The 15,801-nt window shown below is 50.3% G+C and overlaps 1 protein-coding gene across 2 annotated transcripts in view; it reads left to right on the plus strand.

Annotated features, from left to right (window-relative positions):
• Positions 1–3,414: 3,414 nt before the first annotated feature.
• The window catches only part of STX11 (syntaxin 11), a 40,249-nt gene continuing 27,862 nt past the window's right edge, over positions 3,415–15,801 (plus strand). Inside the window, exon 1 of one of the 2 annotated variants that reach the window (XM_004452038.4) lies at positions 3,415–3,578. In XM_004452038.4, coding sequence (XP_004452095.2) covers positions 3,530–3,578 — 49 coding nt within the window. In that variant the 5' untranslated portion in view covers positions 3,415–3,529. Of the gene's footprint in view, positions 3,579–14,088; positions 14,251–15,801 lie in introns of those variants that run through there. The other variant, XM_012522748.4, reaches the window with a different exon arrangement.

Below are 15,801 nucleotides of genomic sequence, written 5' to 3' on the forward strand. Positions count from 1 at the left end.
CGCCGCTTTCCAGGCGCTGTTCTAGGCGGCTTGCACGAGTTAGGACTTCCATCGTTCCGGCATCTTCCGTGTAGCCCGCACTGCACCGTTTTTCTTCTTTTCACTTTCGTCATTTCTGGAATCGGGATGTGTCTTTTGGTTGTTGCCACCAGACGACCCGGCACGGAGAAGATCTGCCTTTGCTTCAGCCAGTCCCCAGGGGCATGGCCCACCTGAGTCCTCTAGAGAGCGAACCACCTGCCGCAGCCCTTGGTCCCACCTGGGGAAGGTGAAGTCAGGTGTCACGTTGTCACCACGAGCCGTCACGCAGTTCCTTTTCTCTCCCCGCGCCCGGCACGCGAGGAGACGCCGAGTCCTCTCACCGCCCCTTCTCACGGCTTCTCTCCTCCTTGGCCCCCCACTGAGCTGAGCTGAGAGGGGCTGAGCCCCTTCCCCAAGGTCTTTCTCTTGCTGGGGGAGGAACCAGGGGCTCCGCTCACAGCTGCCGGCGTCTTCCGTTCGGTCAGTGGGTGCCGACGCCCAGGTCAGGACGAGGACCCGCGGGCGGAGGCGCTCGTGCTGTGGCTGGCGTGGTATCACGCGCGGGTTCCCCGGGCGCTCTGCTGAGACAGAGCTTGGGGGCAAGACGTTTACTGGGGATCAACGTCTCTGAAAGGAAGACATTAGGAAGAGCAGGGCGGGAGGGAGTGCAGCTGTGCTGCCGGCCTGCGGGGCGGTGCGGGGCGGGTGCTGAGCAAGCGCTGCCCACCAGTGTCCAGAGGAGGGGGGAGGGGGGAGGAGGGTGGGGAGGAGGAGGAGGGGGGAGGAGGGCGGGGAGGAGTGTGGGGAGGAGGAGGGGAGGAGACTGGTGGGGAGGAGGGAGGGGAAGAGGAGGCGGGCAGGGAGGAGGGAGGGGAAGAAGAGGCGGGCAGGGAGGAGGGAGAGGAGTGGGGCAGGGAGGAGGGCAAGGAGGAGGGCGGGGAGGAGGTGGGCGGGGAGGACAGCGGGGAGGAGGGGAGGAGGCGGGTGGGGAGGACGGCGGGGACGAGGGAAGGGGCTGGCGGGGAGGACGGCGGGGAGGAGGGGAGGAGGCGGGCGGGGAGGACGGCGGGGACGCTGGCCCTGGTGCCCGGAGCCGGCCTCTGGGACCCTGAGGCCTCGTGAAGCCATTCCCGAGCTCAGGCTGAGCTGGACCGCAGGGGCTGGAGGCCACCATCCTGTGGCCCCCGCAGCGGGCAGCCTGGCCTTCCCGGGAGGGCATCTGAGGCCACATGTCCACGCCAGCAGGACACAGACCGGGCAGGCTGATCCCAGGCCCCCAGCCCCCAGCTGTCTGCCCTCCGGCAGGTGAAGCGCCCTCCTCTCTCCCTGCAGCCCACCCCACACCAGGCCCATGCCGCCCACACCACGCGGCCCTCTACCGGGGCCAGCTGTCCACGGAGCTCTCCAGCCTTCAGGGCGATGATGAGCCCGAGAAGTGGAAGTCAGGATGGACTGCACCCTCAGCTGGCGCGCGGTCTCAGCATTCACACTCAGCCCCAAAGCCTCCTGCCAGGGAACGCGGCCCAGGAGAAAGCGGCGGGAGATGACCCACGGCCAGGCCCTCCGCAGCCGTGCCCAGCCGTGACGGGGCACCTTCTACAGGAGGCTCGGCTGAAGTTTCAGTGCCTTCCTGCTGAGGGTGAGCGTAAAAGACAATAAAGACATTTTCATTAAGTTACACTCTCACCTTAGCATTGTTTTAGGGGAAGTTTTAAATTGATGGACATTAAAATCACGGGTTGAAAATTCAAAGTAAATTTACAGTGTAAAAGGAAAAGTCACAACAACGATAATGAGGACCATCAAATGAGGGTCAACTGTATTAAAATAAAAAGCCTCACAACAACGAGTGAAACACAAAGCATCCAACTGCACTTTTCTACTTTTTGAATAATATTCAGGGCTCCAGTTCGTTGGACTTACCCAGGTCAGCTGACAGGGAGGTGAGGACGGTCAACCACCACACAAGGGAACCAAGAGTGGATACAACTGCAAGCAGGAGAATCACATCCATCAGCCATGTGGGATCTAAGTCCCCTCTAATATACAGGTGGAGTGGACATCACCATCCCAGGGTCCTCAGGATGGAGGAATTAAATATGGATTAGAGTGGACTTACTGATATTCTACTATGGAACTATTGTGACTAGTAATGGAAGAAACTGCAGCACTGATGTGGAGATAGTGGCCACAGTAGCTGCTGAGGCAGGGAGAGGGAGGAAGAGATGAGATGTGGGGGCATTTTCAGGACTTGGAGTTGTCCTGGGTGGTGTTGCAGGGACAGATGCTGGACATTATATATCCTGCCATAACCCACTGAATGGGCTGGGGGAGAGTGTAAACTACTAAACTATAATCCATGCGGTGCAGCAGTGCTCCAAAATGTATGCACCAAATGCAATGAATATGCCACAGTGATGAAAGAGGTTGTTGATATGGGGGGGTGTGGGTGGGGTGGGGTGAGGGGTATGTGGGAACCTCTTATATTTTTTAATGTAACATTTTTGGTGATCTATGTATCTTTTTAAAAAAGACAATTAAAAACAAAAAATAAATTTAAAAAGTACAATCATAAAAAATAACATTACATCAATGCTGTTTATTTTAGTAGTATTAAATGTTTATTGATTTGATAATTATTAACTATCAAAAATAAGACTATTAATATCCATTTTATACGTTCAATGTGTAGACTGGTTTGGATTTTATGGGGTTTTAGCAGGTCGGCACGTCTAAGGAACTTATACCATATCTGAGTTTAAGTAACACTACATTTACATTATATTCCAGGAGACTTCGAGTAGAAAGCCTCTGTCAACCCTGGGTGCCGCCTTTCTTTCTCTTGAAAAGGGGTCCCCTCCCCTTTAGGTAAGAGCGCTGCCCTAGCAGGGCCGGGGAAGGAGTCTGGGGTGAGTGGACGAGGCCAGCCCCGCATCCGAGCCAGCGCCCCTTATTTTCTCCTGTGTGCCCGCGGCCTTGGCTTTGAGCTGTCTCTGTCACCAGGGAGTAGCTGTGCAAGAGTTCCGGTCTTTCGCAAGGCACCTGCACCCTTGCACTGGCGGCACACAGGGGGCACGGCAGGCGCTGAGCGGCCGCCGTCCACACCGGCCCTGGGCAAGGCGGTGGCGCCCACTGGCCCCCTCACCCGTGGCAGGGAGGCAGGGGCTGGCCAGCGCGGGGGTCTGTAGGGCGGCCAGCGTACCCCCACCAGCCCTGCTCACGGGGGTCCATGAGGAGACCCAGCTGCCTTGGTCCTGTGAGTTGGCTGTGCCTGGTTAGTGTGTTTCCACCAGTTCGACTTCTGTAGGTGTGTCTTAAAAACAGACGCATCATTTCAGACACTTTGGCTCTTTGTGAGCCGATATGAAACTTTTCCATGTTTTTAGGGTTACAGGAGGAGGCAGGCTGAACTTCTGGAAATTTTAAGCCATCTGTGAATCGGTCCCTCGGAAGCGTGTGTCAGAGGGAAAATTACCAGGATCGGCCGGAGCTGTGGCTTAAGGGGGCAATGGAAGAGGAGGAGGACGAGGACACGAAGCCCGCCACCCAGCCCCCAGGTAAGGTGCGCCACCCAGTCCCCAGGTGAGGCTGGGGCGGAGAATGAGGTCACTCTAAACGGAGGCACAACTCAGCCAAAGGAACACATCTGCATGTACAGAGCTGGGTCTGTGAGAATTACACGTGCTGAGAACTAATTTAATTATTCCAAGTCAAAACCAATATCCAAAGGCTTCTGGCTAAATGGTTATCTGTGGAAGACATAAGGGATTTGTTTGTTCCATTCTGCTTGTGCGTCTCTGGTTGACTTTTGTCAGTTGCACAGGACAGAGCCATGGCGTAAAAGGGGTTTACCAGAAATGAGTCTTGAGTAACCGTCTCATCTGAAAATACTTTTGCAACTTGTTATGCAAAATCACAGTTGCAGAAAAAATGGTTTCCAAGAAGTGCTGCTACTCAGCAGATAAATTATACTTTCTCTAGCCCGGAGTTTTTTTTTTAAAGTTGTATTACAGAAGTTGGAGGTTTGTGGAAAAGTCATTTAGAAAACACAGAGTTCCCCATGTAATCCCCTTCTCACCACACAGTCTTCCCTATTATTACCACTTGGCACTAGTGTGGCACCTTCACATAGTTAGATAACTTAACTGTTTGCCATGCTTTACATTAGGGTTCATGGCTTCTGTCATACAATCCAATGGTTTTTAAAGACATTTTATTCTAGTAACATATATTCAAGCTAAAATTCCCCCCTTTTACCATATCAAAACATACAATTCAGTGGGGTTAACTACATTCAAAATGTCATGTGACCATCACCACCATTCATTACCAAAACATTTCCATCACCCCCAAAAAGAACCTCTACCAATTGTATGAACTTTTCATGCCCTACCCCTGCCCTGTCCCCTGGTAATCTGTATTTTAGTTTCCCACTCTATGAATTTGCTTATTCTAATTTCTTCAGAGCGGTGAGGATACCCAGGACTTGTCTTTCTATGTCTGGCATATTTCACTCAAGCTGATGTCCTCCAGGTTCATCCATGTCCCATGGACCAGAACTTCACTCCTTTCACAGCAGGACAACACTCCACTGTGTGCACAATGCATTTTGTTCACCCATTCATTGGTTGATGGACTTGGGTTGCTTCCATCTTTTGGCAGTTGTGAATAATGGCACAATGAACATTGATGTGCAGGTATCTGTTAAAGACCCCCCCTGCTTTTTTATTCTTTTGGTTATACATCTTAGAAGTGGTACTACCAGGCCATGTGGTTCTTTTATACTTAAACTTCTGAGGAGCTTTCAAACTGTTTTCCACAGAGGCCGCACTATTTCACATTCCCATCGACAATGAATGAGTCTTCCTATTTCTCCACATCCTCTACAACGCTTGTCATTTTCCATTTTTAAAAATAGTAGCCATTCTAGTGGAGGTGAAATGGTATCTCGTTGTGGTTTTGATGATCATTTCCCTAATGGCTAATGGTGTTGAAGGTCTTTTCATGTGCTTTTTGGTCATTTGCATATCCTCTTCAGAGAAAGGTCTATTCAAATCTTTTGCCCGTTTTTAGACTAGGTTGTCTTTTTGTTGTTGAGGTGCTACATATGTTTTGGATATGAAACCATATCAGACATGTTGTTTCCAATATTTTCTCCATTCTGAAGGTTGTCTTTTTATTTTCGTGATGAAATCCTTTGAGACATAAAAGTTTTTCATTTTGATGAAGACCATTTATCTATTATTTCTTTGTTGCTTGTGCTTGTGGTGTAAAGTCTAATAAATCATTTCCTAACACAAGTCTCCTACTATTAAGCTAGAACCATTTATTTCTTCCTTCGAATCCATCAATATTTTCTTCAGATATTTTAGGGCTTTGCTGTTAGGTATATATATATTTATAATGGTTATATCTTTTTCCTTAATTGAGCCCTTTATCTGTATATTAGTGACCATTGATTTAAAGTCTATTTTATCTGATATTTGTATAGCTAACCTCCTTCTCTTTTGGTTATTACTTGCATGGTATATATTTTTTCCAATTCTTTCAGTTTTGACTTGCTTGTGTCTTTGAATTTAAGGTACATAGTTGCAGCATACTTTTTAAAAACCATTCTCTCAACGTCCACCTTTCAATTGGAAAGTATTTTAGTTTGCTAAAGGCTGCTGGGAACAATATACCGGAAATGGGTTGGCTTTTTTATAATGGGAATTTATTAGGTTAAATCCTTACAGTTCTGAGGCCATGAAAATGTTCAAATCAAGACATTATTGGAGCTGCTGCCTCAGCAAAGGTTGGCTGCTGGCAATCCTGGACTCCTTCCATGTGACAGGGAGCTTAGAGTCATCTACTTCTCCTCTGGGTCACATTGCTTCAGGTTCTGGCTGCTCTAACTGTGGTTTCCTCTCTCCCAGGTTCCTCTCTGAGCTCCTGGGTTCCTTCTCTCCATCTCTGTGGCTTTTTCTCTGTGTGTCTCTGTTTCAGTCCTAAGTTTATAAAGGACTCCAGCAAGAGGACCAAGACCCACCCTGGGTCATACCTCACTGCAATCCAATCAAAGCCTCTCCAACAGAATCCAATCCAAAGTGTCCCACACCCAAAGGAATGGGTTAGCTCCAAAAGCACAATCTTTTCTGGGATCCACAAAAAGCTTCAAACTGTCACACTTTCCACTCTGGATCCCCGAGAAGACACGTTCTTTCCATATGTAAAATACACAAGGCGTAAGAGCAGTGAGAGAGCCAGAGGAAGCCAAAAGCTTAAGCAACAAAATCCAGAAGAGAAGGGAGACCAGAAGACACCACAGAGGAGTCCAGGATCACTGGCAGCTGTTGGGGAGAAAAGCATCACCAGATGATATCTTGATTTGGACATTTTCATGGCCTCAGAACTCTGAGCATATAAGTTAATAATTCCCCATTGTAAAAGCCAACCCGTTTCTGGTATATTGCATTCCAGCAGCCTAGAAAACTACAACAGCACAAAACTGTAGATTTATCATTACTTTCTATGCATTTACATTTTAGCACCTGTAAGAAGAAAGAAATGGAGTTACATACCCAAAATCACCATACAACAGCACTGACATTTAAATTACCCATATGGGTACCTTCCTTGGTGTTTTTTATTTCTATATGCTAGTTTGATCCATTATCTAGTGTCCTTTCCTTTCAGTCTGAAGAACTCCCTTTAGTGTTGCTGTAGGGCAGGGCTAGTGGTGACGAACTCCTTCAGCTTTTGTTTATCTAGGAATGTCTTAATCTGTCCCGCATTTTTGAAGAAAGCCTCACTGGATATAAAGATTTTGGTTGGAAATGGTTTTCTCTCAGCACTCTAAGTATTTCAATCCATTGCCTCCTTGCCCCAATGGTTTCTGATGAGAAATCAGTGATCAGTCTAATTGGGACTCCCTTGTACATAAGGCGTTGCTTTTCTCTTGCAGCTTTCAGAATGCTCTCCTTGTCCTTCGCATTCGGCAGTTTGACTGACATGTGTCTGGGCGTATTTCTCAAGTTTATCCTGACTGGGGTTCAATAGACTTCTTGGATAAGCACGCCCATTTTCTGTTTCCAACATTGGGAAGTTTTGGGTCATCATTTCTTTGAATAACCTTCTACTCTGTTCTCTCCTACTTCTCCCTGTGGGCCTACCATGATGTATATATTGGTTTGCTTGACGGTGTCCTGAGGACTCTTAGGCTATTTTCATTTCCTCTCTGATTTTCAGTCTGCCTTGTTTCAATTGTCTTGTCGTCAAGTTCATTGATTCTTTCTTCTGCCAGCTCCAGTCTGCTTTTGAATGAGATAATATGTGAAAATGTTAGTACTGTAACCAAACAACAAGCACTGGTCATCTTAAGTAATGGTATGAGGATTATATAGTTTATACTTTAAATGATCTGGAATTGGCTAATCATTTTATGTTTAAATCTTAAGCTTCAAGGGTTAGAAACTGTGTTCTCTGGCACAGTTGTATATGTTAAATAATGCAAATATTCTGAAACACAGACTTTCTCAAATGTGTAGAAGAAATGTAAAATTTGGTATAGAAACATCTACCTTAAAATCTACTTTATAAATTCTCATTTTTATATTTCCATAAATTGCATTTTATAGAAAGAAGCAGCCTTCTAAAAGATTTGCCTGTGGACCTAAGAATATTTTTCTAGTCTTAGTGTACTGGAGAAAAATTTGTATCATTTTGCACATAGTGTAGTTTCTTCATATAGCCAGCTAACTAGTGGATAAAAATAAAGATACGATAGTATCATCAAGGAATATTTTTGTAGGGACTGTAGGTACAAATTTTTTGGAGCTGGTCTTTGGACATTTTGGTCTAGTTATTAATTTAAAGTTACTGTAGTAGTTTGGGTTCCAATGGAAAAAAGATGGAACATTCAAATTAGGATAGGTCGGGGGGGGGGGTATTTTTTAAGGGCACAATTACAAAGGTATGAGAAAGGTGGTGAGAAACTACTGTGGAACTCTAAGCTGTCACTCTCCCAAGCCTCAAGTTCATGAGGAAGGAATGGGGCCAGGAAGGAGAGTCACCTGCTTTAGAGGAACCACGACCTTTCTTTGGAATAAATCCCCTGCCCTCTTTGCCTTCCTCTGACTCCTGCCTGAGTTCTCTACTGGACAAGCCCAAGGCAAGTCCTGAAGCACAGGAGCCCATTGGAACAATCCTTTCTGATCAGCCTCCCAGGGCAGAGCAGGGGGAGGGAGATGGAAAGTTTCCGAAGAACAAATAGAAAGCATCTGGCATGTGTGTTGGCACTATACAAATCTAGAATTTATTTTCCCCTTGTTATTATGCTTATTGGTGGCATATGTTTAGGAAATAAATTTATTGCTGTATACACAGGTAGTTGACAAGATTTGAGTTGACATTAAGTTTTAAACTACTTTTTGAACACTGGGGGAAAGAACATAGGTTTAAAAAGGTACTCTGTAAAATTAGAATCTTTTCTGGTTCTGAGCTAGCTATTCCTAAATCTTGCTATGCCCACATGCATCCTGCTGTAATGTTATCTCGGGGCCCAGAGCTCTACTGAGTTCAGCTCAGGACTTGCTCTGCTCATTCGTTCAATCATCATTCAACGTTTAAGTCAGGTTTCCTGTGTGTTAGTTACTGGATAGGCTTTGGGGGAAACAGTAGCAGGTGAAATAAACAGTAATTTCTGCCCTTTTGAACTTGCTGTTTAGTAGATAAGGGTTTTGAATGATACAGAGAAAGACTTAAGTGGTTCTGTAAGTCTGCATTCATAAATGCAATTACCAAGAGCAACCAGAACCACCTGACCATTGAATGTCAAGTACAGTATTTAGTCATGAAAATTAGAGACCATGCAGTTTATGGGTGGAAGAGGCACAGACATTTTGTAGGCAGCATATTTCCTTCCTTCTAAAAGAAGTACCTTCATCTTCAATTTTGAACTGAACAGTTCTGGAGATGCTTATCCAAGTATGATTTGTGAGACCAGGCAGAGGCGGTCTCCAGGATCTTTCTAGAAAGCCTGCCCAGCACAACTATCTACGATGTTGGTTATGGACTATTCTGCCCTGTCCACTAGCCACAGGGGCAACTGAAACCTTAAAGTTGGTAATGAGCACTAATGGACTACAGAACTAAATTTTTTTACTTTGTCTAATTAATTTAAATTTTAAGTGTAAATAGCCACATGTGGCTATGGTCATGGCCATAGATGTGCTAGCTAGAACAAGGTGTGCTGGCTGAGGTTCACTGAGCACAAGTTGTCTCATTTAACCTCATCCTCTTTTCAACAGGGTTAGTAACTGGTATTCAGTGACTCATATACCACCACACACCCAGCAGGGTGTCAAATAGAGAAAAATCCAAGGCAGGCACCTTCTCTGCCCTCAAGGGGTTTGCACACTAGCATGGAAAGGGCAGTGGCGGTCGGTGGTTACTGCGGAGGGCACTGGTAAGGAATGACGCTTGGACTGGAGGCTGTGGAGGAATTGCACCTCGCAGGGGTGGCTGGGCTAGATGACCTTCCAGCCCTGAGGTGCAATGGCCTGGTGAGCCCTGCAAATGATGGCTGCAGCTGACCGGCCTTCACCAGCAGCCATGCCCCTTTCTAATGCTCACGCCACTTTATCTGGGCCTGAGTCCTCATCAGACCTAATGGCTAAAAAAAAACAGACTGGAGGTGAGAGCCAATCTGTGTGGAAAGTTTTGTAAACCAAGGCCCAGCGGGGGGTGGGCAGGTGGATGGAGAGGAGAACCCAGCTCAGTCATGCTCTAGACCTTGTCGTTATCGACACCTGCATCCCTCTAAACCCTAGTGGCAAAGACCCCACTCTCTGAAACCGCTTTGCATTTATCCAATGGAGTCTCTCTAACCCCCAAATGCAACAATGTCTTGAACCCCTGGGCCTCCAGTCCATTCCCCAGAAACCTTTCCTTTCCCTCTGCACCGCCATTCATGTCTTCTTTTCTCTCCTTGCCTGGCTTAGACAGCACGGCCTTCAGTGTGACGGTTCCTTTGCGCACACCTTCAACCTTCCTTGTTTCTCCTCCAGAGTCTGGCTAGAGCTGAGCTCTGCCTTTGCCATTTACGCCCAAGCAGGTGAGTGAGGCTGGGGAGAACACACACCTTTTCTGACTGGACTCCCTTTCTGTTCATTGTCACTGACCTCAAGTGGGCCCTGAGTGCAACCCAACAACCTGACTACATTTTCAAAGTCCATTTGCTTTCTCCCTGCCACAGAGGACTGTTTGATCCTTTCTCCTCTCTCCTTAAACCTCTAACACGTGGTCCCCACTGCTCACTCTCAGCTGATGGCCTCGCCCTTATTTCACTGACAACACGGGAGTTTCACACGCTCCTGCCTCCACCTCTACCAGGGTCTGCGCCCGCCCATCCCGCCTTTCCTCCCGTTACGGCGAATGGACCCTGTCTTCTATTTAAACCCAACCCTCCATTTGTGCATTGGACTCTTGTCTACTTCTCTACCCTCTTATCCCCTCGGGAACGTCACTCCAGCAGATATCCTTTTTCTCTCCCGCACCATTATTTCCCCCTTCCCTCCTGCTCACAGCCATTACCATATAGACGTGTAAGATCTTCTAATTAAGAAAAAAATCCCTCCCTCAACCATATTCTCCCTTCCAGTTCCTGCCCTGTCTTGACTTGCTCTCTTTTCATCCTCTCTGGACCATTACAATCAGGCTTTGGTCACCACGTGCCACCAAAAACTCCTCTTATCAAGGCCACCACTGACCTCCATGTGGCTGAGCCCAGCACTCAGTTTTCAGTCTTAATTTATTCTTTGTTGAAACACTTTTTCCCCCATTTGGTTTCCTGAATAATATCCCCGCTTCATTGATTTTACCTGTCTCCTTTCTCACTGATTTTACCTTCTCATTCTCATTTGTTGGTTCTTCATCTTCTTTACCTCCTTACTGTGGAGAGACCCAGGACTAGACTTACGACATCTACATTCTAGCTACACATCTTTACATCCTGAAGTCTTCCACATTTATGTCGTCATCCCAGACCTCTTGTGTACACTCCGGATGCCTCTCCCCTACTGCCCACTTGACAACTTGATACATATGTCTAATGAGCACTCCAAACTGGAGCTTCAAATGGACCGTGATCCCTACCCTACACGGCTTGCCTCCCGGGCAGGCTTCCCCAGCTCAGCATAAGGAGCATCTTTTCTTCTAGTTGCTCAGAGTAAAAACCTTGCCTCATCCTTGACTCCTCTTTCTCTCTCATACCCCACATTCCATCAATCAGCAAGTCCCGGCGGCCTCTGCTTTGGAACATATCCAGAGGCTGGCCACTTCTCGTAGTCATCTCCTTTGCAAACTGGCTGGCCTGCTCCCATCCTTGTCCCTCCTCCATCCTCCACACAACAGCGGACTGAAAAACAAATGTCACACGTGTTGACCCTCTGCTAAAATTTCTTCAGTATCTTCTCATCTCAATCAAAGTGAAATCCAAAGACTTTATTATGACCACAAAGGTCCTCCGTGCTCAGTTCTCCACGCCCTACTCCACCACCTAACACTCTTTCCCCACTCATTTTGTTCCACCCCCCCTGGCCTCCTTGCTGCTTCTGGGAAGACAAGTATGCCTCAGAGCCTTTATAGCCGCAGTTCCTTCCTTCTACATCAGCCTTTGTTGTTGTTTTTAACCTTAGAGGCCTTTGCAGTAAACCTATTTTTTGGTTTTGTTTTTAGGAAGTATCGGGGATTGAACCCAGGACCTAGTACATGGGAAGCAGGCGCTCAACCACTGAGCTACCTCCACTCCCCAAACCTATTTTTATATAGCAATCCTCACTCCTCTTATAGTTTTATTTTTTAACTTAACTTTTTTTACAACAGTTTTTGATTTACAGAAAAAATTGCAGAGGTACTACAGAGAGGTCCCATATACCCTGCCCCCAGTTCCTCCTATTATTAATACCTTACATTAGTGTACATTAGTGTGATAAAATTCTTACAGTTAATAAGCCAAAGTTGATACATTATTATTGAATAAAATCCATAGTTTATCCAGAATCCCTTAGTTTACAGCTAATACACTTTTTCTGTTCCAGGATTCCTTCCTGGGTCCCATGTCATGACTTATGGCAATGTCCTTGGTCACCTGGCTGAGGCAGTGTCTGTCTGATTTCTCCTCATAATGTGACTCTCCTGCGGCACCCCCTTTCCATACTGTACACTTTGGAAGGAAGTCACTAGGTGTAGCCCACACCTAACGAGTGGGGACTTAAACTTCCCCTCCTTAAATGTTGAGTATGTATAAAAATCATTTGGAATTCCTCAATATGGGAGCTTTGTGTCATCTCCATTTATTTCTGTCAATATACATCAATCATTCAATCTATCAGCATGCAAGGCATGGATGCTTATTGTATACTTTGGCTTATCATCCAATAATGCTTTACTTTTTGCTCAAATTGTTCCAGTTTTGACCTTTGAGGTCTTTTTCAGTGGGTTCCTGTGTTCCTTTGACATACTCCATCATTACAGGTTTGTTTGTTTGTTTGTTTTACGATTTCCCTACTTTCGGGCTCTGCCTTATTTTTCAACATACATATCGGTACCTCCCATTCCATACTCTTTCTCTCTCTCTCTCTCCCCCTGAATGCAGCACTTGAGGGCAGGGTCCTGGCTGCTTTCTGACCATGCTGTAGCCTCACCTTTTTCTCCTAAGTTGAGTTTGCTGAGTGAACCAAGGACCCGCCGGGGCGGAGGAGCGGGGCGAGGGGCTGGCGCAGGGCTCGGGGCCGCGAAGGTCGGGCCGGGAAGGTGGGCCCCGGGAAGGTGGGCCCGGGACGGTGGGCGCCCGGGATGGTGGGCGCCCGGGACGGTGGGCGCCCGGGAGGGTGGGGGCCCGGGAAGGTGGCCCCGGGACGGTGGGTGCCCGGGAGGGTGGGCCCGGGAGGGTGGGCCTCGGGACGGTGGGCGCCCGGGAGGGTGGGGGCCCGGAAAGGTGGCCCCGGGAAGGTGGGCCCCGGGAGGGTGGGGGCCCGGGAAGGTGGCCCCGGGAAGGTGGGCCCCGGGAGGGTGGGCTCCGGGAAGGTGGCCCCGGGACGGTGGGCGCCCGGGAGGGTGGGGGCCCGGGAAGGTGGCCCCGGGAAGGTGGGCCCCGGGAAGGTGGGCCCGGGACGGTGGGCGCCCGGGAGGGTGGGGGCCCGGGAAGGTGGCCCCGGGAAGGTGGGCCCCGGGAAGGTGGGCCCCGGGAAGGTGGGCCCGGGACGGTGGGCGCCCGGGAGGGTGGGGGCCCGGGAAGGTGGCCCCGGGAAGGTGGGCCCCGGGAGGGTGGGGGCCCGGGAAGGTGGCCCCGGGACGGTGGGTGCCCGGGACGGTGGGCGCCCGGGAGGGTGGGGGCCCGGGAAGGTGGCCCCGGGAAGGTGGGCCCCGGGACGGTGGGCCCCGGGAAGGTGGCCCCGGGACGGTGGGCGCCCGGGAGGGTGGCCCGGGAAGGTGGGCCCGGGAAGGTGGCCCCGGGACGGTGGGCGCCTGGGAGGGTGGGGGCCCGGGAAGGTGGCCCCGGGACGGTGGGCGCCTGGGAGGGTGGGGGCCCGGGAAGGTGGCCCCGGGACGGTGGGCGCCCGGGAGGGTGGGCCCGGGAAGGTGGCCCCGGGACGGTGGGCGCCTGGGAGGGTGGGGGCCCGGGAAGGTGGCCCCGGGACGGTGGGCGCCTGGGAGGGTGGGGGCCCGGGAAGGTGGCCCCGGGACGGTGGGCGCCTGGGAGGGTGGGGGCCCGGGAAGGTGGCCCCGGGACGGTGGGCGCCCGGGAGGGTGGGCCCGGGAAGGTGGCCCGGCGCGGCGGCTCGCCCCCTTCCGCCCAGCGGCCCCGGGCGCTCCGGAGCCGGCCGGCCTCCCGCAGCCCGCGCGCCCCGGGAAACACCCCAACGCGAAGGCCGCGGCGGGGATTCCCGGGGCAGGTCCCGGCGCGCTCGTCCCGCCCATGGGCCCCGCCGGGCAGCCTGGGGGCGGCGGGCGGAGGCCGGAAGGAGGGCGGCGGCGAGCCGGGGCGGGGCCTGGGGCCACGTGCGCCCCCGAGCCTGGGGAGGCCGGCGGGGAGCACCGGCCGCGGCGTCGAGGGGCCGGGAGCCGCCGTGGGAGCCGCCGGAGCCGCCGGAGCCGCCCGCGAGCAGAGCCCCTTGCCCGCCTCGGCGCCCGGGGGGCGGCGCGGACCGCAGAGAGCGCGCTCGGCCCGCGCGCCCCCGTCCAGTTGCGGTCAGTGCTCCCGCGGGCTCTTTCCGTCCGACCACCCCGAGGGGAGGCACCCCGCCCGGCTGAGCCGGCAGGGCTGGGGTCGGGGCCTGGGCCGGGGGTGGGTCCGGGGGTTCGCGGCCTCGGCGCAGCTTTGCCCGCGGGGCACGGGGCTTTTGGATTCCCCGTCACAGCCAAGTGCCTTGCTCTTGGATTTTAGAGGATGGGTATTGAGCGTTTAGGGCTCCAGAGCCAGCGTTGATTCCAGAGACACCTGCTGAGACCCGCCCTTTTTGAAGTATCCAACGAGAAGTCCTTTTAAAGTTGTTGTGAATTAGTGGGGCCTTACCTGGGTGTGTGCACCTCTTCACTTCCTATTAGGGTGCATTTTCTTAAAAATGACTAAATGACTCAGGAGCCAGGAAAGGTAAGAAACTGATAGACCTTTAAACAATTCCTTCCAAGCCTACAAGGCATTTTTTTTTAGCAGAATGGAGAGGAGTGCTGAAGGCTCTGTGAGAGCCACAGGTTCCAGGAGGGAATCGCCTCCCTTTCTAGGCTCTGCCGACACTGGCTGAGCGCTGCAGGGACTTCCTGTGGTTCTCACGCGTTCGTTTAAGCTGTTTCTCAGCACTGGGAGGGGCTGTTATTTCCACACAGGTATCCAAAAATGAGTCACAGGCGTGCTCTCTTCATTGTGAGGCTTTGCTAATGAACTTTGGAAAAGTGACGTTCGCTCTGCCTGTGGCATTTAAAATGAGGCTACAGCTGTGAAATGAACGCCCTGCCAAGCAGGGGTCAGCGCTATAGGAAGTAGCTATTCAAGTTTGCGCTTCCTGGGTTGGTTCAGCGTTCCAGCGAAGGTCACTGGGCTGATGGACGATAACCGTTAACATCCTGCGCTTTGACACACAGGCCCACAAGAAGTGTAGCTTCGTTATTTGATAAGGCTTTGGCTATTACTTTCATTGTGTGTTAGAAATACACCATTTTACATAGTGGTTATAACACTCTCTGAATCAAAATATTTTGTACAGTTTGTCTTTACAAAATTAGTGCTAAGCCATGTGAAAACTTTAAAGAAGGTATATGCTAGTCAGAGTTGAGAAATTGAGCTGACAGGTCCTACTGCCGCGGGGCAGTAAACTGAGGACGGAAGGAAAGGGCCTTCCATTATCTCAGCACACAACATTTTCTCTGTTGGAGCTGAGTTTAGCTGGGCTCAGGCCGGCACACAATTACCAAGCACTTTCTCTCTGTCAGGCTTGTCACTCAACTGTAGTGATACAACAATGAATCAGAGATGATCCTGCCACCAGGAACCTTATAGAATAGTAGAGAAGGATGGCTGATCCTCCAGCAAATCCATTCTAAAGAGAGGAGCACCCAAATGGAGCTTTGGTCCCAATATGCTGGAAGTTTCCTTAGAACAGGGATCTGGAGTGCACTGGGTTGTTACTGGAAGAATGAGAATGGTTTTGAGGTTAATCATCTTTACTCTGAGGCAGCCTGTTCTTCAGTCAGTAAGTTGATTGAAAAATACATTAATTAGAAGACACGACTTTAAAGCCATTT

This window comes from Dasypus novemcinctus, chromosome 11 (assembly GCF_030445035.2).
Source record: "Dasypus novemcinctus isolate mDasNov1 chromosome 11, mDasNov1.1.hap2, whole genome shotgun sequence".
In the NCBI taxonomy this organism is placed as follows: domain Eukaryota; kingdom Metazoa; phylum Chordata; class Mammalia; order Cingulata; family Dasypodidae; genus Dasypus; species Dasypus novemcinctus.